This window comes from Rhodnius prolixus, unplaced genomic scaffold (genome assembly GCF_049639745.1).
Source record: "Rhodnius prolixus isolate KJV_2025 unplaced genomic scaffold, Rpr scaffold_9, whole genome shotgun sequence".
NCBI classification, from domain to species: domain Eukaryota; kingdom Metazoa; phylum Arthropoda; class Insecta; order Hemiptera; family Reduviidae; genus Rhodnius; species Rhodnius prolixus.
Window position 1 is genome coordinate 5,948,526 of NW_027411604.1, and position 22,734 is coordinate 5,971,259.

The 22,734-nt window shown below is 34.6% G+C and overlaps 1 protein-coding gene across 13 annotated transcripts in view; it reads left to right on the forward strand.

Moving 5' to 3' along the window:
• Nucleotides 1–22,734, forward strand: part of Rbp6 (RNA-binding protein 6) — a 1,109,038-nt gene that overhangs the window by 681,077 nt on the left and 405,227 nt on the right. Inside the window, exon 1 of one of the 13 annotated variants that reach the window (XM_074128256.1) lies at nucleotides 2,204–2,352. The exons of 11 other annotated variants lie outside the window; for them this stretch is intronic. In XM_074128256.1, coding sequence (XP_073984357.1) covers nucleotides 2,350–2,352 — 3 coding nt within the window. In that variant the 5' untranslated portion in view covers nucleotides 2,204–2,349. One more of the 13 variants, XM_074128255.1, reaches the window with a different exon arrangement.

Genomic DNA, 22,734 nt, shown 5'->3' on the forward strand with positions numbered 1-22,734 from the left:
TTTTTGTAATGGCCGCAGTAGATTTGGTTCTTTTAGTCACTCCTGCAATCTACTTCTTAGCAAACAGATTTCGCTTTTTAGTAATAATATAGTGATTTCAATAAATCTGAACGTTTCCTTAAATTTTGTTATATTAAGAGATCTGTACATCCGTCCAGTACTCTTACATGCAGCCCCTGTTTGGTCCAATACAAAGACGCACCAACTACGGGAAGTTACAAAGAGTCCAAAATAAATGCTTAAGGCTAGTTCGGGTCATATTCCCGAGTGTACACCCGTAGACTTTATACACGTAGCCCTTGAGCGTATCTACATTTATCTACAATGCTACGGAAAATTTTGTAACTTCCTGTAGGTACACATAGTCCTTACCCTCAAGTAAAGAGTATTGTAGACTATAAACTTAAGTTCTCTTAGTAATAAAAAATATAAGCATAAAAGGTTTAAGCATATCTTGGCTTTAATTAACTGTATATAGTAAGGTTTTTTTTTAAGTTTTTTTGCCTTAGTATTAAGTTCGACTTATTAAGCAATGTAAATATTAAATTGTTGTTCATTATTTTTGGTGACTGATTCATAGTTTCAATGGGATGAAAAAATAATTGCCATTTCAGTCGTGATACATTTATTCTGCCAAGTTTTCGACCTAGGGACTAGGTCATCTTCAGGGCTAGTTCACAAAGTAATATTTTTACATTACAGGGTTGGTGTGTGTCTTCTGTCTTGTCTGTTCCTAGTCCCTAGGTCGAAAGCTCGGCAGAATAAATGTATCACGAGCTGAAATGGCAATTATTTTTTCATCCTATTGTAAATATTAAAGTATTAGGCCTGAAACCTCCTTTTGAATAATTTGTATTTATTTGTGTTCTATTTTAAACTGTAAATAAACTTTATCAATTTCAATTTCGGATCAAAAAACTGATGTTAAATATTTAAGAAAAATTCGCAATAACATATACACAATATAAGACAATAACAGAAACAAAAAAAAAAAAGAAGTGCAATTTTTATCTTCATCGATATTCTCTTTTAAAGTAAGGACGTCCTTGGGTTTCTTTTTTTTGCACGAAGTTTGGTGTGTATAGAAAGAGAAGGGAGTATGAGAGTAATGGTAGAACACGAAGCGAGAGACTTCTGGTACCGGCCGGCGATATCTCCTGTACAGCGTGTCTCTAGGCTGCCTTTTAGCCGGGCTTTCCAGCAGGCGGCTATGTAATGTCTTACATCCGTACAACTCTGGGCAGGCTGAAGAGGAAAAAAAATTTTGGGATGAGAGCAGGGGGGAGACTCTATAAAATAACCCCCTTGTTCGACGTAGCTGTTCGACCACCTTACCTGTACTGGAGGGTAAAAAATGTTGTTGTAGTAGTAAGTTTTGAAAGTGTTGTAAGAATCTCTTCTACGTACGTTGGAGGTTGGTTGGTTAGTTTGGGATGGGGTGGAGGATTTTTGGGGCTACTCTTGCGAGTACGAGGGGGTTGGTTGGTAGACGAATTCCACGGTTTTTGTTGGTAGAAAATGGTCCATAGACCTTCCAATAATTTGTTGGTTTTACGATGCGTATAATTGGCTGTGTTTGTGTGCTGTGTTCATATATATATATGAATAATGTGCATGTGTGTGTGTAGTATAAACGAAAATAGTGGGGCTTTCGGAGAGGGGGAACAGGATAATGGGGGTACGTTTTGAGAAAGAGAGAGAAGGACGACGAAATAGAGAGGGGGTGGATGGAAATATGGGCATGTGTTAGTGCGTATGGATGGGTAGAGTGGAGGGCCAGGGTTGGAAATCTTTAATCATAACGGTGTGTTGAGCTGAATGTGTCTTTGTGTGGGTGGGTATTTGTGTTGGTTAGGTACGAGGGGTGTAAGTTCTTTGAGTTGGTGTAGAGCCAGATCGAGCCAGCACTGACGGAGAGAGAGTTCAGAGTGTCTCTCTCTCTCTCTCTCTCTCTCTGTGTCTGTGTGGGGCGCGATGGAGGGTGGCCCAGGAAGAGGAGAGATCTGTTTGGTACTGGTAGTATCTACCACCTCACCCCCCACCTTTCTCATCCTGCCTCCAAACACCCCCTTGGCGGCGGCGGGGGCGGCAGCCGGGAGAGTAGAGTAGTTTAGGTCGAGATGGAAGGTGGTGGTGGTGGTGTGCTACCACTACAAACACTCTTGGCGTTGAAAAGTGAGCGCATGCTCGGAAAAGCTCTCCCCACCGCTGACGGTGGTGCCAGGAGGTTCCTGCTTTTCTCTTCCCCCCACCAAAAACACAGGAGACGCGCACCTTCACACGCAAGCAACACTCCGACCCGTCACCATTTAGCTGTAACACCCCTGTCACCTGCAACTACATACAATCATGGTGAGCCTGTTGTTTCTATATTTCAAATACTCAAAGTGCACCTATTGAGTGAAAAGAAATCCATTTTGATATCAATTATATATATATAAAAAAAAGTAAAGTATCAACAGAAGAACAAGAACCCATTTTGGATTACCAAAACACAGTTTATCTTTATTTTAATTTAATTTAAATTCAATCCAAAACTGACAAAAAAAAAACAACTAAAATATAAATGTAATACAATCAAGACGAATTACTAAGAAAAAAAAAATCAGGGGCACCCCCCACCCCCCCAAAAAAAGGAGATCAGTGTGTTATCAAACCCCCCCACAAGAAAACGCGTCCCCTCAAAATTTTAGAAAAATATCCTATGTTAATTTTTTTTTTTAAACACCTCGGAAAGAGAAATCAAAACATTAATTGTTTTGCAGAAGATATTATGGCAACAATAAAACAGTGGCAATAGTTTCTTGCACGGTTAATTTCATTGTATATTTTAATTTAAAAAGAAAAGTAAATAAAGTAGTGAAAGTAAATAAATAAATCTATTTTTGGCATTGTGGCATTATTTTTGTGTGGCAACTGTAATATACATATATACATATATATATAAATAAAGGATGCTCAGCATAGAGGTATGTGTTTATTTTTGTTGTTATCTTTTAATCAAAAATAAATGAGCATGAATTTTTATTAATTTTATTTCTTTTTTTTTATTTTTAATTAATAATTTTAATAATAATTTATTTGTAGTCGTAGTTTTGGTATTGGTCTTCATAGTTGGAAAAGTGTATAGTACGTATATACCCTAGTAGTATATTCAGAAAAAAATTCTCCAAGAAATGCTTCCCCAATTTTTGGGGAAAAGCTATCCTATTTTGGGGTTCTAATTTCACTTTCAACACTCAAAAAAATACTTATCATTCCACCAATATTTTTTAAAAAAATTAAATTAATAAAAGTGCAGTATATTCAGTAAATTTTTATGGATCTAAATTTAGCAAATATTGGATTTTTTTTATTTAAAGAGAATTACAAATATTAAATTATCTTTATTATCTAATGTTTAAAATTAAAACATATCATGAATTAGGTAGAGTTATTTATTAATTTTTTTTTAAATAATTTTTTAATTAATGGTTTTAATAAAAAAAATTGCCAATAAACGAAATTGCCGAGGGAACTTCCTTTTTTTTTAATTTACCTTATCAAGCTTTACAATTTTCATTCACCCTCTCTCTCTCTCTATCCCCACCCTTTTATATAATACATATAGACACCATACTCTGTCCGTGCCCGTAAACGATAATAATTTTTTTTTTTAAGTGGGGAAAATTGTTTGCGAAGCCCCAGGGGCTACCCTTGAACTTCCTTTATTTAAGGTCTAGACTAGGAAACTGATTAGTGAGTCGGCGCAGTAAAGGCATTAGTCTCGAAAACTAATTCCGGTACTAAGCTACACGAATATTTACAACTTAAGAAGAAAATGGTTTTTTGAAATTATTTATTTTTGAAGCGATAAGAAACCATAATTAATTAAATTTTTTTTCAATTAAAAAATTGTGATTAAATTTTCTAATCGTTTAAAAAAAATTATGTTTATAAAAATTGATTAGTGGGGAAAAAAATGATTTAAGATAATTAATTTTTTGTGTAATATAGTTTTAATTAATTTTCAAGTTAATTTAATTGCCCTGTGATTAATTCGTTTTGTATTCTTTAAATAGATAAAAATATAATACAATTTTGTATCCTTTTTTTATATTTATAAAACTCTTTTTATTTAAATTAAAATATTAAAAGGAATAAAAATTAAATACAAAAATATAATCCAAAACAAAGGAGTTGTAATACCAACAACAATGCTCGGCGCAAAAGTTATACTAAACCACAATACATCCGTACATTGCGTTTTAGATTTGAAGTCCCCATAATATTTTTAAGTTCTAAGTGATTTCATGCATCTATTAATTATTTTCCTCATTTAATTTTCTAAGTCCTTTTTTTAGTTGTCAAAGTTGGGTGTTTTTCAACATTACGCTTTTTCGTGCAGTTTTTGACGATCAACCCTTATACAACTGTCCTACCGGACAGTTTTAATAAAGTTCGCTCAAAAAAGAAAAAATTAAACTTTTAAAAGATAGTCCAATTAAATAATTTTATTAGTAAGGAAAAGTTTCTTTGGGCTTTTCTTAGATTATTTTAAGCTCATTTTCTTTAAAGTTTAAAATTAACTTATTTAATTTAATTTGATTTTTATAAGCATTTATATTTTGCTTCATAGGGGAAAATGATGTGCTGCCTTAGTCTGTTTTCCAAATCTATAAAATTAAGTAATTTTATTTTATCCTTCCATTTCCTGGAAGTTAAGCTCCTAAAACTTAACTGTGGAAGATTTTTGTAACCTAACAGCATTTACACCACCAACTTTCTTGTCTTTGGCTGATTCAAAGCGCCTCTAAAATTCACTCAAACCCCAGATCATTACACATTGACGCGAACAGGATGGACCCCAAAACCGGTAGTTAATACTTCCTTTCTACTCTTTCATCATTAAGCTTGAACTTGTGATGATTTTCCTTTTTAAAAGAAAAGCTAAACAACTTTTAGTTCTTACTTAAAAGAACTTATCCCATTAAATAGGCCTGAAAGTTGGTAATCCAATGGTTTTGTAGAGTTGTTCCCTGATTTTTTGTAGAATTCCCTGTTGCCCGTTTTGCTTTACTCTGTATGAAATAAGTTGTAGAATAAGACTGACGGTTGTTTCTAATTTAACCTCCCTTGTTCAACTCATAAATTTTTCATTAAATTCTATTGGCTTATGTCTAAGAACAATTTTCTTTATCCTTCCATTTGAAAATAATAATGTTTTCCCAAGTGAAACAAGGATTTCCTTTGTAATGAAATTATAAAACTGACCGCATTTAAATTAATATATAACTGGCGTATTTGTATTCCTGAGTTTACTGGTCGTAGCTCGCATATATCCCTTCCGGTTCCTTCCGGTTTTAGACTTTATTCCTAGGAACATAGTTGTAAGTCAAATCCTGTACATCAGACTAGTGTAATCATTCTCTGATAATGCCTAGAAGTCCAAAATCGATCAGAGAAACTAAGAAAATGCTCGCTTTGACGGATTAAATGAGCTATATTGTCCAGAACTGTGTCCATCTAACCACATTTTCAGTAATTTCATCCCCTTTCTAGCAGGTATTTCTCCTTTCCTGTTACAGGCAAAAACTCTCGTTGTTTTTTTTTTAATTTCACTTTCTTGACTCATCTAAAGGTCCTCAGGGTTAGAGTATCTTGGGTTAGAGTAAACAGGCTTGGTACCTTCTCTGGTGGGCAATGTGTTTGAAGGTCTTATGCCTTTAATAGCCGCTTCCAAAGGCCTTCTACTAGCTGCCTCCAAGCGACAGAATAAAACAGAAATACGACTCCCACTTAAGACTTAAGAAAAAATATTCTATAAATTTAAATTTGTATAAAACAATTTATTAATTTATTTTTTCAATCTATTTAGGTATGTTTCAATCTAATTTTTAATAAAAAAATTTATAAATTTTCAATGATTATTATTTAATTTAAAGTTTTAACAAAATATAATTTAGAATATTTGAAAATGAAAAGCTTCGCGTGCTTTTTTTTTAATTTTCATTGAAACTTTTTGAAAGAATTTTCTTTCAATTTCCCGCCAACACGGCTACCCTAATCTGTTTTTAATATCCCCACACTGAATATAGAAGGCACTTTTCCTGATAGAATCACGCGCCGCCCTCCTAGGGTGGTAATTATTCAACACTTTTCAAGTTAAACCCACGGCTTAATTTTCCTTCTCCTTATACCACGATTTTCATTTTTTCCCTTACACTTTATTATTTTTAATACGGTTCAAATTATTAATAATTTATTATTATTATTATTATTATTATTTTCTTTAATTACTTAAATTAAGTTACTTAGCTCTGAAAGTGAACTTACTTAGTCAAGTACCGTACCGTCTTACTTTCCAATTATCAAGATTTTAGTTTTACTTTGTATTTTCTTTAAAAACTGGATATTATGATAAATATTAGATGGTACAATGTTTGAGAGTTGATCGTCAAAAAACTGTACGAGAAAACGTCACGTTGGAAAAACACCCAACTTTAACAATTTTTTCCTCTTTTACTAAAAAAGATAAAAATTCCCAAATTTTCTTTAAAATCTAGAGCAAATCCTTGTTTATAAATGTAATTTTTTGCAATAACATAGATCTAATAGATTTTTAAGAATGAGGTTGAGGTAGCTTAAGTGGTTTGATCGTGTAAAAAGGATGAATGAGGATCGTTCAGCTTTTGCAATTGCTGGAAGATACGAGAGAACACTTACTAAATCGAAAGTAGGGTGTACGTTAGGTATCGGAGATGTGACCTGAAGTCGATGAAACTCTAAATTTAACAAAATAAAAATTGAAGTAGACAAAATTGTAGTTAAATTCGTAGTAAACATTCTTTTCCGCACTCAGAAAACTTCAGTACAGTTATTTCCGGTTCAAAACAGAAATTTTGAAAATCTGCTTGAATGCTTATCAATGCGAGCCTTATGAAAATAAACAAGTGAAAATCTTCTCAATATGCCCCATAATTAAAATATATGGCCTACAAAAGGCACAGATAGTTTTCATCTTAGACGTAATTCAGAATTAGGGAAATCAGGAATGATTCAAGGTTAACTGATTTTGTCTAAAAGCTAATTCCCGATATCAAATTCAGAGCTTTCGGCCGAGTATCTGTTATTCAGCCTTCTTTCTATCGTACATACGAGTACATATACATATGTTTTATTTTGTCTTTCCACTATCTTAAGTCCAATTAGATAAAAAAAACTTCAAAGAAAAATATTAAGACTTAATATAAAAACGACCAAATTTAAATCTGTGTGAGGAAAACGCTCAAGAAACATATACATATACATAGTAATTTGTTAAAGCAATTTCTTTATTTGCGACTCATGGGACACCTAATGGAACATTTTTGGCGATAACGTAAAATTGGAAATGTGCACTACCGCAATGCATTCTTTTACTGCTGTTAAATTAGAAGAGAAATTTAGAAAAATAATAATAGTTTTTGGTTTCAAGTTCAAGAAAAATTCACTATTAAAAATTGTACCAATTATAATTTTGGGTTTTCCACTTGATATCCGGTTTTTTGTTGTGGGTTGTTTGTTCCGTGTTCCGGAAACTGTTAAATTAAAACTCCATAAAGCTCACATATAAGTAGATTGTGAACATGTCTGACATGAAAGTAAAATCCTAAGGATAATTTACAATTTCACCCTTGAGAGTTTTGATTTATATATGCTAGATTAGTGAACTTGTAAATCTATTTTAATGGTAAGATAGTTATAGTTAGATAAATAGTTTGAGAAGATAGATTAGCTAATCTGTGCTTCAGCTGTTGTCCTACTTATATGGACTGTAACACGCTGATAGGGGACTTTGTTTATTGTGATTCACACTGTTGCCTCATTGATATTGAGGTAATTATTATTAAATTCCTAGAGGGAGTAACATTGTGCCCAATATTAATTGATCTTCTTAACTAATAATATACGTATGCTTCCCGCTTTTCCGTGCGCTTCTTTGTTTCATTCTATTGTGTACTTCGAAGGTTTTCGTTTAAACGTTGTCATCTAACAGTGGCCAGCCAACGATTAGGAAGATGTATGGGTACGTTTCCAATTGGGATGAAGTCCTCTTGCTGAAAATAAGTTCAGGCGTTTCTTGAGCGTTTTCCTCACACAGATTTAAATTTGGTCGTATTTACATTACATCTTAATATTTTTCTTTGAATTTTTTTAATCTAATTGGTCTTAAGACAGTGGTAAGACAAGATGAAACATGTTTGTTCATGCTTGTATTGGCTGCAGCAGCTAATTATCCATGATTAGTAACCAGTTATAAAAGGTTAAATTATGAAAATAGTTCAGATTTCAAACCACTATATCTCTCATTGCATTGTTCCGATTTTAATGAATTACGAGTATTTACCGAATCGTAGAGAAAACTTAGCTTTATAACTGGCATAAATAGCAATGTTTTAGTGATAATAGTGATTAAGATAAAGGAGGTTGAATTTTAGTGGTTTTTGTAAATCGTTCAAATTTTAAACCTCTATATCTTTCATTGTATTGTTCCGATTTTAATGACTTCTTTACCGAATTGTAGAGAAAAGTTAGCTCTATAACTGATTTAAATTCCAACTTCCTAGTGATAATAGTTTGGGAGATATGGAAGGTTAATTTTTAGAGGTGTTTTAAATAGTTCAAATTTCAAACCTCTATATCTCTCTTTGTATTGTTCCGATATGAATGAATTCTTTACAGAATTGTAGGGAAAACTTAGCTTTATCACCGGTATAAATAGTGTTTTAGTGATAATGGTGATTAAGATTAAGTAGCGACACTGAAACATCCGTTTTTAAGCTATTTTGTTCGCTAACTTCCTGTTAGGTTTGTTGGAAGAATATATAAACAAAATATTAAGTTTTTTAACTTCTAACGTTTCATAGTTTTTTCGTACAATTGTGTTCTCTTACTTGTATCATACCACTTTATTTGCGATAAAAACTCCATGTAGAAATTATAACGTTGGACTTCCTCTTCAAACTTCTAAAATTTTGTGATCCCACTTTGCCCTATTAAATCGGATCCTTACTTCAAACCATTACTTCTTGCAATTTAAACAGATTTAATTACTAAAAGGAAATAGAAGTGAGTAAGTTCTGTGAAGACAAAAGGATTCAAAGAGCATCCAGGATTATTTGGGGAGGATTTATATACTTTCCTTGTTCACTTTTACCCACACACAGACAGACACACACACACACACACACACACACACGTGTTCGTGCGTTCACTTCTTTAACCAAAACCAAGCATAGGAGGCTCTTGCTAACTCTCTGGTTACTCCTTGTGGTCTACCAAACTCCTTTTAAGATAAGAACATCTTCCTAACTCTTAATTACTTCCTTTAATTACTGAACTCTCATTAATTGCAGAGTCAAACTATGGAGCAGAGTGGAGGAGAAGGGCTTATTTCCGTTCTTTTTTCGTGCTTACTTAAATGGAAATATTAATATTTTTCTTTTATGCCTTTTTCTTTATTTTTTGGATTTTCTTTTTTATTTTATTTTTTTTTTACTTTAACTTACATTTCTTGGGTATGAGGAGTTACAGGGAACGCGTTTAATCTTCTAAATTAACGTTTTAATCCAAAATAAACTTTTCCATCATGAAAACTTAAAGGTTTTCTCTTGATAAAATTCTCAGTTTTCCATCTTGTGCATTTTCATCCAAGTCTAAAATTTAGAGGAAAACTCTTTTTTCTTTCATATTAATCATCCATTTTATTTATTTGCAACGAAGCAAATGTAATACTAATTATTCTTGTAGTTACTGAAATGAATTTGCGCCAAGTTTTGCTACATCATGGCGTTGGAATTAGTGAAAATGAATCATGAGGTCACTGGCAATTCAATCGTGTAAACGGAAGTAAAAAAAAGTAAAGTATTGCCTACTTTTTGGAGGCGGAGCTTTTTACTTCTAATTACCAATTAGAGGTTTCATGCACAGCGGTAGAAGCACATTCTTTACTGTATAACATTTTTTTTGGAACAAATAAAAGGTAGGTATTCGAACTGGGGATCTCCTATGCTTCATAACCCATTCTCCAACACCCGCTCCCTTACATTAATGGGGCATGTATTGGGTATAGACGCCACGGTAGCCGAGCGGTTAGAGGTGAGACCTGCAAAGCTAATATGCATTATGGTACTGGGTTCGATTCCTGGTCTTTAGGCCTTCTATTTTATTTAATGGTTAATAAAAGAAATTTACAGTAAAGTATGTTTGCTAGTCGCCTCCGTCCACGACACCTAATTGGTAATTGGACGTTGGTAAAAATAGGCAATTACTTTACTTTATTGGGTAAAGACCGTTATGAAAATTTTTATTGGGAACATAATAAATATACATTGGTGATTTTTCCAAGGATTTTGGATTGTGAGGATTAGATTCGGTAAAGGATTGGAATCCCTGGACCGTATGGAGAGGGTCATATTAGGTCTTAGCAAAGTTTTGCACCAATTTGAATATGTAGGATGGAAGATTTGCGAGGCATCGGTCAAATAAAACAACTCGTCTTTTTGCCAACGTTTCGACAAATATATTGTCCTCTTCAGGGCGTGGCTATGCGGGTTGGTTGAGTTACAGAAACTGTTTCAGTAACTCAACCAATTCAGTTTCTGTAACTCAACCAACCCGCATAGCCACGCCCTGAAGAGGACAATATATTTGTCGAAACGTTGGCAAAAAGACGAGTAGTTTTATTTGACCGATTCCTCGCAAATCTTCCATCCTAAGTTTTGCACCAAGTTTGTTCTGTATATATCGATTAGTCTCGATAGTGCGCAAAATCCTTTGTTAGCTTTGATTCTTTTCAGTCTAATTATGATTCCAAGTTAATGTTTGTCCATATGTAACCTAAAATAACTCTTTCACTAACAGAAAGCAGTCTATTATAGAAGTTAACACCAAGACAAGGATAGTGATCTGAGCTTAAAAGTGACTTTAATACATTTTTATTCATTCACCTTAATCGTCCGCTTTTTGGCACCACCTTTCTATCAAGGAAAGATGTTCTAGAAAGTGTCTAAGAGAGGCCGAGTAAAGTTCGGGGTCGAGAAAAGAGGATCGGTTATGTTTCCTGCTCGGACTGTTGAGGTCAAAACACTCAGCACCTCAAAAGCCAAAAGACAAAAGACGCATCAACCTTTTAAGGTAAACACGAATAATTGTTAAGAAATTAAGAACCACGAAAAGAAATTAAGAACTGAAATTGATCGTTAATCTTTCTTTCCCTTAGATTTAGAACTTTATTCGACTAATTTTTCAAGGGTAAATGCGTATTAAGGGCCAATGAAGGTTAGGTGAAAGCGTTATTTCTGTGTGCAATGTACTGTTTTACCACCTGGAGAATGTTAGTAAATAATAAATATCTCTGTTTTAAAACTCCTAGTTTGGGAAAAATGTGTGTTAGAAATTGAAGTATTGTATACAGAGAGTCAGGGCGCCACGGTAGGTTAAGAGGCGAGACCTGCAAAGCTAATATGCATTGTGGTACTGGATTCGATTCCCGGTCTTGGGCCTTGGGTTTTATTGAAAGGTTAATAGGAGAAATTTATAGTAAAATATGATTGCTAGTCACCTCCGTCCACGACATCCTAATTGGTAGTTGGACGTAAAGCCTGCCTGAAAAAATAGGCGATTACTTTATTTTACTTTACTTTTACAGAAAGTCATAAGAGTATTTGCGACAGATTCTTTTTTTCTTTTTCAAGTTGTAGTCCATCGACTAAATGCTTACTGATAGTTTTCATAGGTCTTTAAAATCATATGCTTCATTAGGTACTATTTGTACACAAGACAAGTTACAAGAAGACTTTTCTTTTACTTATTCTGGAAATAAGATTACTTAGGTTAGATTTAAAGTTTTCAGCAGTATAACTAGGAAATAGAGGAAACTGGAGAACCAGGATCTTTCCTCTTGTTTAGTGCCTGACATATCTCGTCCTATCTGTCCTACTAAGCTTAGGGGATAGTTAACAGTCTACGAGCCCTTTTCCTGGTGTAATTTAGCGGAAAAGTGGGCTTGAAATTAAGTGAAGGCGACGTTTGCGGGGGGAGGGGAGAGGATAACACTACCTGTACGATGTACATCCATCTCCGGGGGGGTGAGTCATAGGGGGCAAGTCAGGAATAGAAAGGGAGCGTGACTTACGAGGATGTGGAGAGAACGACTTTAAATGAATAGGTAAATAAAGGTAGAAATGCTTAAATATGCACACACTTGTGCTTTGCCTTTCTCTCTCCTGTTAAATATATAACAAACCGGAAACAGCAGTAAATATAACCTCTCTATGCTTTAGACGTAACAGTGTGTACACCATGTTGCCTTAACTGCCTAACACAGTTTTCGTCAAGTTAAGAAATTGCATGTATATTTTACTCTTTTACTTTCATTGGGGGAATAAAAGGAAGTAACAGATCTTGTAAAATACGTGTTTTAGCCGGAAATACCAAGTTTTTAGGCTGTTAATTCCCCAAAAAGTGGTATTTATATAGCCGAATTGTGCTATATGTACACATAAAACTGCTGTAACATATCTGTCAGGCTCGCGCCTAAAGACATCAGGGCTAATAACTGATTTATTGAGATCTTAAGGAGCTTACTATTATCCCCTACCGCCCCCTTCTCCACGTCATCCAGTTTATCCCCTCCCCTCGCTGACGTCACCAGAATTGTTTTTCCATTTAAGTGGCTCGCTATATACCACTAAATAGGCTTTTTGTGACCACCAATACAATTTCTCAGCCAATCGTTTCAGTTTTTTCTGTAATAAATGGTGCTCGAGTTAATTCGATTTCAGTTATGCTGATTTAATTCTGGACTCCTCATAGAATTCTGTGTCCTGCAATCTTCTTACTCTTCACACGATAATAAGTTCCTCTGTCCTTCTATGGAAGCACAGCAGTACTTTACCTATCACTTGATATTTAAATCATGAAAGCTTACTTGTCCGCTAGGTGCTTTCGTGCATAAGTTCTTCATTTTCCCATATCTATTCAGCATTCTGGGTTCAATTCATTATTCGATTTCCACTTCAGACTTGCCAACTGATGTTTTACTTCCCCACATGCACTGATAATCTTGTAACACCTCCAAAGAAATCTGCAATTGAACCTCTCCTCGTTAGAACAGCGGTTCAGGACATGGACTATTCGAACTTTATGGAACTAAGTCTCGAAACTCTTCCTCCAGTCTTCTAGAACCCTAATACCCTGTCTTCCAGTAATGAACGTCGAGCGCTAACTTAGGCTTTACTCAGAACACTAACTTGGGAATCCCCACGCTAGACTTTAAAGTACAGAACTAAATAGAATGTTTACACAACTCAAAACGACTTTTGAGCTATAGATCTAAAGTATTTCTTGATGAATAGTTCTATTTTGGGAACCATCAGAGCTGTGGGGTTCAATCCAAAAGCCAACAATCTTCGAAGAATTCAATGGCTACACCCTAAGATCTTTCGATCTGGTAGGTTGAACTCCATTTCTTCAAAGCCTTCTTTATCAAACTACAAGATTGAAATTCAATATTCAATACGCTTATGATAATGTACTGTACTTTGTAAATCAATTACCCACTTTAGGCCAATAAAAGACCTGTAAAATAATAATCTTTTTTGCGGTAGAGTTTCACTTAATCTCCTTCAATAATAACCCAACAATCTTCTATACCGTTTTATTAAAAAAACCTATGTAAATGAACGGTACACCCGAAATCGGTTTTTACAAATATTATTAAACTTCATATTATTAAAAATCAGTTTTTCGCACTCAAACCATTTCCACCACCTCTTGTAAGTCTTGTCTTCTTCGAGTTATTGAAATATTTTCATTGAAGTCTACTGTAAATAGCTCTGCAATAGCAATCTTATTAATTTAATTAAATTGAAATAACATTTCATTATGTAATAGCTCTCTATCACAAACTTATTAACAAATTTAATTTCTTGCCGACATTTTAATTTAATTTCCATATGATTTAAAATATTTTAATATAAATTTAATTACCTCTTTGTTTTGTATACTTTTTTTTATTATTAGTCAATTTTATGCATTTTAATTAATTATTTAATTTTGAAGTTTTTTTTTTTGAAATCGGATTCCTCGAAAATAATTATTAAGTTAGGGAATTTTGCCACAGTAGCGGAGCGGTTAGAGGTTAGACCCGCAAAGCTAAGATGTATTGCGGTACTAGGCTATATTCCCCGGTCTATACCTTTAATGGTTAATATGAGAAATTTACAGTAGAGTATGTTTGCTAGTCGCCACGGTAGCCGAGCGGTTAGAGGCTAAACCCGCAAAGCTAAGATGTATTGCGGTACTAGGCTATATTCCCCGGTCTATACCTTTAATGGTTAATATGAGAAATTTACAGTAAAGTATGTTTGCTAGTCACCACGATAGCCGAGCGGTTAGAGGCTAGACTCGCAATGCTAAGATGTATTGCGGTATTAGGCTATATTCCCCGGTATATACCTTTAATGGTTAATATGAGAAATTTGCAGTATAGTATGTTTGCTAGTCGCCACGGTAGCCGAGCGGTTAGATGCTAGACTCGCAATGCTAAGATGTATTGCGGTACTAGGCTATATTCCCCGGTCTATACCTTTAATGGTTAATATGAGAAATTTACAGTAAAGTATGTTTGCTAGTCGCCACGGTAGTCGAGCGGTTAGAGGTTAGACCCGCACAGCTAAGATGTATTGCGGTACTAGGCTATATTCCCCGGTCTATACCTTTAATGGTTAATATGAGAAATTTACAGTAAAGTATGTTTGCTAGTCACCACGATAGCCGAGCGGTTAGAGGTTAGACTCGCAAAGCTAAGATGTATTGCGGTACTAGGCTATATTCCCCGGTCTATACCTTTAATGGCTAATATGTATCAACATAAATACTTTCATAGTATTGTGAGAAGCACGCCTAAAAAAACAGGTGTTACTTTACTTACATTTCATGCTTAAACGGTTAATCTGAGCAAAAAATGGTACTCGAAAAATTTGTGGCCCGTCACCTCTAGTTTCAGAATATGTGACTTGATTTTAGATTCCTGCCCGCATACGCGGCTGACGCGCGTCCAAATTTGAGAGTTCGCAGATACAGAGAGCAGTTGATAACCTCCTGGCTAACCTGGTTTGCGAGCCAGAGGAGGCACCTTTGAAGGCACAGTATATGCTGCGTAAAGTGCGTTATTTGATAAATTAAGTCATAAGTTTGATCCTTTACATGAAAGATATTGATCACTTAAATATGTGGCAGGAGGTTTCCAATTTTTTTGGTAATTAAACGCAACTCTCCCAAAATTACCAAATAATTATTAAACCTTCTTGTTTGTAACAGATGTAAAATTAATTTTTAGCCATTTTGTGTAAGCTTGAGAACATCTAAAGCTCTTAACATTTGCTTATTGCTTAGAAAATCACTCGGAAAACTACTTATTTCCCGATATTAAGAAAAACACTAGCTTTACTGCCTTGGCAATATTTTTAGTAGAAAGGGGATGAAAAAATACATAAAATTGATCTATCGCGTGCTCTTCTTTCTCTTTGATAACAAGTTAAAAAATTGAAATATCAATAAAAAATATCAGATTTTGAAATGGCCTAGCATCTTTAATTTTCAAGATATCGAATTGCGGTTTCCGGATTCTTTCATAACTTTTTATACTCTTTAAAACTGTGTACGGCATATGAAAATGGTGGTCAACTGCAAACCCTTACTTTTAGACGCGCGTCTGTCGAGTACGCGATCAGGAATCTAAAATCAAGTCACATATTCTGAACTTAGTTGTGACGGGCAACAAATTTTTCCTCTACTATTTTTCGCTCAGATCAACCGTTTAAGCATGAAATGCATTTAAGCCGTCTAAAAATGAACACCCTCTATATTTAGGCATAATTGTGTGCTCTACATTTTTGTTAAGTTAGCTCATTCTTGTTTAGTGTGCTCAATTCTAGTGTTTAGATTACAATATTATGAAAACTTTGTTGCATAATTACGAATTCATTTGTGAATAATAATCGGATTTTTCTTTTTTTGGTAACCAAATTAACTTATTACATTTATATTTCTAGTTCTGCGGCTAACCCCTCGCTCTTGCCTCTCCTTTCTATTTGTATAAATAAACACATATAACCTTTGAACTTGTGTATATATATATATAGCTTGGAAGAGTAGAATTGCTTATTTACATGCAACCCCTTAATCCAGAGGAAGTATAACCTGGCCAACTTAGAGGATGGAGGTGTAACTTTGGTTTCACCCTTCCCCACTCTAACCACCGTTGAAGGAGGGGAGTAGATAAATAAGATTTACATTTATGTTGGACCATCTTTAACTAATGGTGGATATAAAGTTGATATATTTCTCTGTAGCTAGCGGTAGAACCTTCTGTGGCCATGAATATTACTTAAAATGTGTATATATATATATATATATATACACGCAAAAAAGACCTTATATAATACTGACTTCTTTTCTTTGCCTAACTTAACTTTCTTCTGAGAGTACTTTTGCTGTAAATATTAAAAAGAAGATGGCGTGTGAAGGCCTCAGTATGACTTTAAAATTGCGAAGTCTTTTCCTGTTTCTTCTTAATCGGCTAACAACATCACGATCTAGCGATTCCTTTATTAATTATCTTTTTATCCATTCAAAAACCTTCGTTGTACATTCGGTAGCTGCTCCATTCAAGAACTGAATTCCCATTTCAACCGTTGATCCTGGTAGGTCCCTCTTCCGCTATAATTTTGGATTAGCTGTAGGCATACCCATTATTTTGGTTCAGGAAGACGCCGTTACTAGCTCCCTAGTTTCTTTAAGGCAAATATAGGTCACTGTATACCACTAATTTTTTTTCTTTCGAACCTAAGGAGAACAAGCTCGTCTATTTCTGGTGGTGACCCAGCACTCTGAGGCGTACGTTAAGAGACGGGTTCGAATAAGGGTCTTTAAAAAAGCCTTATCTTAGTCGACCTGGAGTGTAAGTGACTTTTAAAATGATTTTGCAAACCAAAGTATGTCCTTTTAGCCAGCAGTATGCTTCTATTAATTTCACCGTGTACGTTGTTGTCGGAATTCATCTTCAGAAAATTTTTTCGAAGGATCTATGGAGCCATTTTTGAAGGAGTTTGTACAGGGACGTCGACGTGGTGAGTTTTAGTGAAGCTTTGGACGCCTTCGTTGGGCCGGACACGTAGGCAGAATGAATCCCGAGGAAATACTACACAAGATAATTAAAGAAAATATAAATGTGGTAGGCGACGAATGGGCAGACCGAGGCCGCGATAGAGTGATGGTGTTTCTAAGGATACAAGAACTCTCCTTATGTCTTAAAAAAATTAGCCACGAACCGAATAATTTATAACAAAATAAGCCAATTAAATACCGAAGTCCTCACTCACAAATATTGGACAAAAAAGAAAGGCCCCATTTACACAGAAAGTTTTATTAGAATCTCTACCTTTAGAGATAAGGTATATTCGAATAATAAGTTAGATGTGTACAACTTAAAATACGAACATTTATTGAGCGAATTAAGTGTTAACACTTCCTTCGACTTGATAAAGGTACCGGAAAAGATGAGAACTGCGGCCTTCGAAGATTACATTTCTTCCCATTATCCGGGCTCATATCGTTTATTTACAGATGGGTCCAAAATCAATAATAAAGTCGGAAGTGCTGTGTATGATCCGGTTCGGAACTATTTTACGATAATTAAATTAGAAGATGAGGCGTCCATCTATACAGCGGAGCTAATTGCTATTTTAACGGCTTTAAAATATATTTATTCGTTGTCGGAGAAAAAATATACCATTATTAGTGACAGCCACAGTGCGTTGTGTAAATTATCACATATACACAACCAGTCTACAGGAATGAATCACATTATCGCAGAGATTGTAGAAACTATTGCCATTTTTAAAGAGAAGGGAGTCTGCATTAATTTTTTGTGGGTAAGAGGTCATTGTGGTATAAAAGAGAATGAAATTGTTGATACACTTGCAAAGGAAGCCACCAATAGTGGGGAAATGGCTAATTATAAATTACCACACACCGATATCAAGGGTATAATTGCAAAAGCAGCACTACAAAAATGGCAGACAGATTACAATAATGGTGATAAAGGTAGATTCTATAAAACTATGGCAGATCAGTTACCTAGACAACCATGGTTTAAGGGATCTGGCACTAATAAATGGGTTGTTACGACAATAAGCAGGCTGAGAGCGAACCACGCGTTGTGCGGATCATATCTACACAGGATCAACAAAAGGTCCTCTCCTCTTTGCGTAGATTGCAATGAGGAGGAAGATTTCAAACATGTAATAATGATATGTCCACGTTATGTGGTAGAAAGGAAACGAATGTTTGACGATATATACAGGTATTTAGATGCACCATTTCGCTACGAAGACATTATATTCTCCACCAACATTTATGTGCTTAAGTCGATAGCAGAGCTAGCAATGAAATATGAATGTATTTAGAAGCTATAGCCGAATTAGAATGAATGGAACAAAATGCTTAGAGAAGGATTACGTGATTTTAATTTTGGTTAAGCGAGAAGGATGGCAGGAGCACAGAGTGCTGCTCCATCCATTAGCAGTAGTTTATGTAAATAGCGGTATATAGTAGAATGATGAATGTGTGAAGCGAATGTATTTGTAGGTAAGAACGGAGAGTGAGTGATATTCTAGTGATAAGCACCTAGACGATGCTGGCTGTATGGCGGAAGCCAATGCCAAAAAAAGAAAACAAAAAAAAACAAAAAAACTCTCCTTGGTGTCCTTTAAGTGGATGGTGGCCGACAGTAGACCAGGACAACTCGCAAACTTTGATAGAGGAGGCCATGATTCGCACAAGCGAGTTGTAGCGCCAGTTAGAGAGTATACCTATAAATGTAGGCGCCAAAGATAGGATTCTCCTCTCTCTCTTTAGGGAATGGCCGATCATAACGGTATATAAGGATCTCAAAGCCTAGGAAGAAAGCTACATATTACCGTTTTGCGGTATCCAAAAAAACTGGGTGCACATCTCAAATTGAAGTTAAACATTGGTGAAAAACTGGGACACAACTAGCGGACGGAAAAAGCCAAATTTCTGCCCGAAATATTTCCAGATATTTTCTTTACTTTATCTCAGATACAAGCAAAACTCATTGCATTTTCTTATATCCACTAAAAATGTCGGAAAATTTGAAATGAAAGCAACACTACTGATCTTAATAGTAGTTAAAGAAATAATCAATAATAATAGCAAAAAAATGGTTTAGACCGAAACTCTGAACTTCATCTCGTTTTTCTTCCAGGAAAGAAAATGTAAAAAAAAAAAAAAATAGAGAAGAAAAACAGGGAACCCAGAAACGGATCTTCTCGCCCTCTCCTAGAAAAACATAAGGGATGATTCATATGACTGTCTCCCTTTGCCTTTTATTTCCTCCCTCTTGTTTGTACTTTTCCGACGTTGCTTTACCGGTTTTTCTTTTAGGCCTCTGTCCTTCTACGTAGAATGGTAGATTCTTCTTTTTTCTTCCCTTTTTATGCCCTTTCAAGATTTATTGGAGATTCAATTCTTTTCAGTTCTGGAGTTGAAATACTCTGGCTGTCTAAAGGACCTCTTCCTCTTTGCCTACATCTTCTATTAATATCACATTGTTATTGAAAGAAAGATTAATGGTTGCCCATATTAACATTAAACTAATACTGTAATCTCGTAGCATTAATACATAAATATATTTACTATACTCTTTCTCATATCAGTTGTACCACCACTGCAACTTGTGTGCGTAAAAATCCCTCTTTTCCCACTAGTACGAGAATTTTTACATCCACCATTTCCAAAACTCCGTTGATTGTATTCCAATTTCTTTGTTTTTTCTAGATCCACTAATAATATTTCTTCACCATCTCCTTCTAGAGTTCTTCTTCCTTTCGTGACCGCAAGAATCTTTTTTTTTCTTTTTTTGTAAAGGGTTGCTTTAAAAAGAAAGGCATCTATTTCTGTAGCAGTGGTACATATATGAAAAGAAGCAAGGTCTCTCTCTCTCTCTCTGGTACTGGTACCAGCTGGTACCACTTTCAAACTATTATCAATTTGACAATCTCTCCATTCCCCATCCTTTAAGACATTCCACTTTCCGCCACTCACCACTCCTTGAGTAAAGAACAAAAAAAGAAACGGTTTTGTTCTACCGCTTTTTACTCCCTTTGTTCTGAGTCAACGCCAGCACAACTTCCCTTCATCACCCATAAACCCATCCTATGTAAACCAGGAAACGATTTACGTTTTGCACGCTCTCCACCATCCAATGATACTCTGACACAAATCAACTTCACTGAAAGAAAGAAAACAATAAATAGATAAAATAATCTCGTTTCTCCTTCTCCAAAAAGTAAAATGATGCCCAAGAAATCACTGCGTTGAGAAAAAAAAGAAAAAGGTCACGAACTTTGACTGACAGTGGTATATTTTTAGAATTATATTAAGTAAATCTTTTTGAGTTTTTTATGATTATGCGAAAAAATGCAAATTTATGAAAGCTATTGTTAAAAAAAGGAATGAATCTTGGAAAGAATTCTTAATTTTCACTTTCTCTCACTAATTGCAATCGCTCCAAATTTCCGGGAATGAGTTTTACCGGAAGTATCCATTTTAACGACCCTGGAGAGTCCAAAAAAAAAGTTATTTTTACAAATGATTTTGTACGTGGGTCTGTTAGTCTGCGGAGTATTATGGTTAGCCCAACTTAATCTCAGCATAACCCACAGTAATCTTGTTTTGATTTCTTTAAAAAGTTCGGAAATATGGTTAACTAATTAAAACTGTCCGGTAGGACAGTTGTATAAGGGTTGATCGTCAAAAAGTGCACGAAAAAGCGTAACGTTAAAAAACACCCAACTTTGACAATTTTTTTCTCTTTTTCTATAAAAGATAAAATTCCCAAATTTTCTTTAAAATATAGAGCAAACCCTCCTTTATAACTGAAATTTTTTTGCAACCACCCAGACCTAATAGATTTCGAGAAAAAAGTTGCCGAAAATGAGCAAAAACGGCATTTTCAGAAATTGTTGTTGTTCTTGTTCTTCTTCTTCTTCTTGTTGTTGTTGTTGTTGTTACCTTTTTTGTAAACTACGTAGCGCCTAAACGCGTGAACCGATTTTCATGAATGAGGTGTCATTCGATTCGGAATTTTATGTAGATGTGCCTTTTGGGGGTCTCGACCCTGTACATCGAATGGGAGAGGAGTTAGCCCCCTTTATGTAAGGCCCCCTTCAAAATTATTATTACTAATTACTCTGTAAATCTTAGCCCGATTTTGATAAAATTTGGTAGGATGATGGGGTTAGGGCTCCCCTATGTAACATTAAAGCGACGATCTGCTCTTACGCTAGTTAAGGGGAAGTATAGCAATCGTTTCAAATTATCGACACGTGAACTGATTTTCATGAATGAAGTGTCATTCGAATCGAAATTTTGTACAGATTTGCACTTTAAAAGTCTCGTCGCTATGCCTCATATGGAGGGGAGTTTGCCCCACCCAAGTAAGGCCGTTTCTAAAACTATTATTACCAATATTTCTATAACGCTTTGTCCGATTTTGATAAAATTTAGCACGAAGAAGTGATTAAAGCTCCTCTACATGGCTGTGAAGTGCCATCATGCTCTTACACCTACTAAGAGGAAGTACTGCAATCGTTAAAATTATCAATGGGTGAACCTATTTACATTAATGAATTGTCGTTCGATTCAAAATCTTTGCCTCTTTGCCTTTTAGGGAGAAGTACTGTAATCGCCCGTTGATTTTTCTTACTCCTCTTAAAAGGAAGGTCTGAAATCGCAGTTTAAATTTGCTTTTTACGTACAAATACCTTCCTATTTTATGTAAAAAGGCTTTCTCAAAAAAATTGTTATTGAGGATGGTTTGGGGACCGCAACTATAATCATTCTTTAAAAAGATCTCTCCAGTGGTAGTTACGGTTCCTACTTAACACCTTATCAGGTTATAATGATAGAATTGCTTATTCCAAATTTAAAAAAAACAGTAAAGCAGATATGTAACTTAGCAAAATAGACAAAAATGAAAATCTATCCAAAAGGTACAAAAATCTCCTTAACAAAAACTTACAGTTTAAAAAGTTAAGTATAAGGGTTGATTAAACGCCAAAAGGTACACAAATCAGCATGTACCCAACATTTCATTCAAGCTTAGTTGATATAATTTAAGTAATTTTGCTGCATTAACTTTTCCTTCACATTTTTTAGAATTTATTAGATGTCACAGACCCTTATGCTGGCCATTTTCATCTACAAAATATTTGTTCAAGTAGCACTGTAGATTGACTTTAATATCTATTAATCTATAATAATCAAACTATTAATTACAGGTTAAAAATAAAACGTTATAAAAAATAAAAAAAATTACGAGGCTACAAAATTTAAAAACTTTTTTAAAAAAATGCTTACACCAACATACATCAATGATTTCGATTATTTTATTTTTAATAAAAATCGTCGGTTTAAGTTCATTCTTCGATTAAAGTAATTGTTATTTTATGTAGTAGTCAAACGTTTATAATAATAGGTAATAATTATCTGGCTCTATCGCAAATAATATAGTTTTCTTCAATCACACTCTCAATGTAGCTGTTCTTCTCACAATGTTATATATATGTTATGTAATATAAAATTAATAAGTATTGCATACTTTTAGGACAGCTAATTATTCCA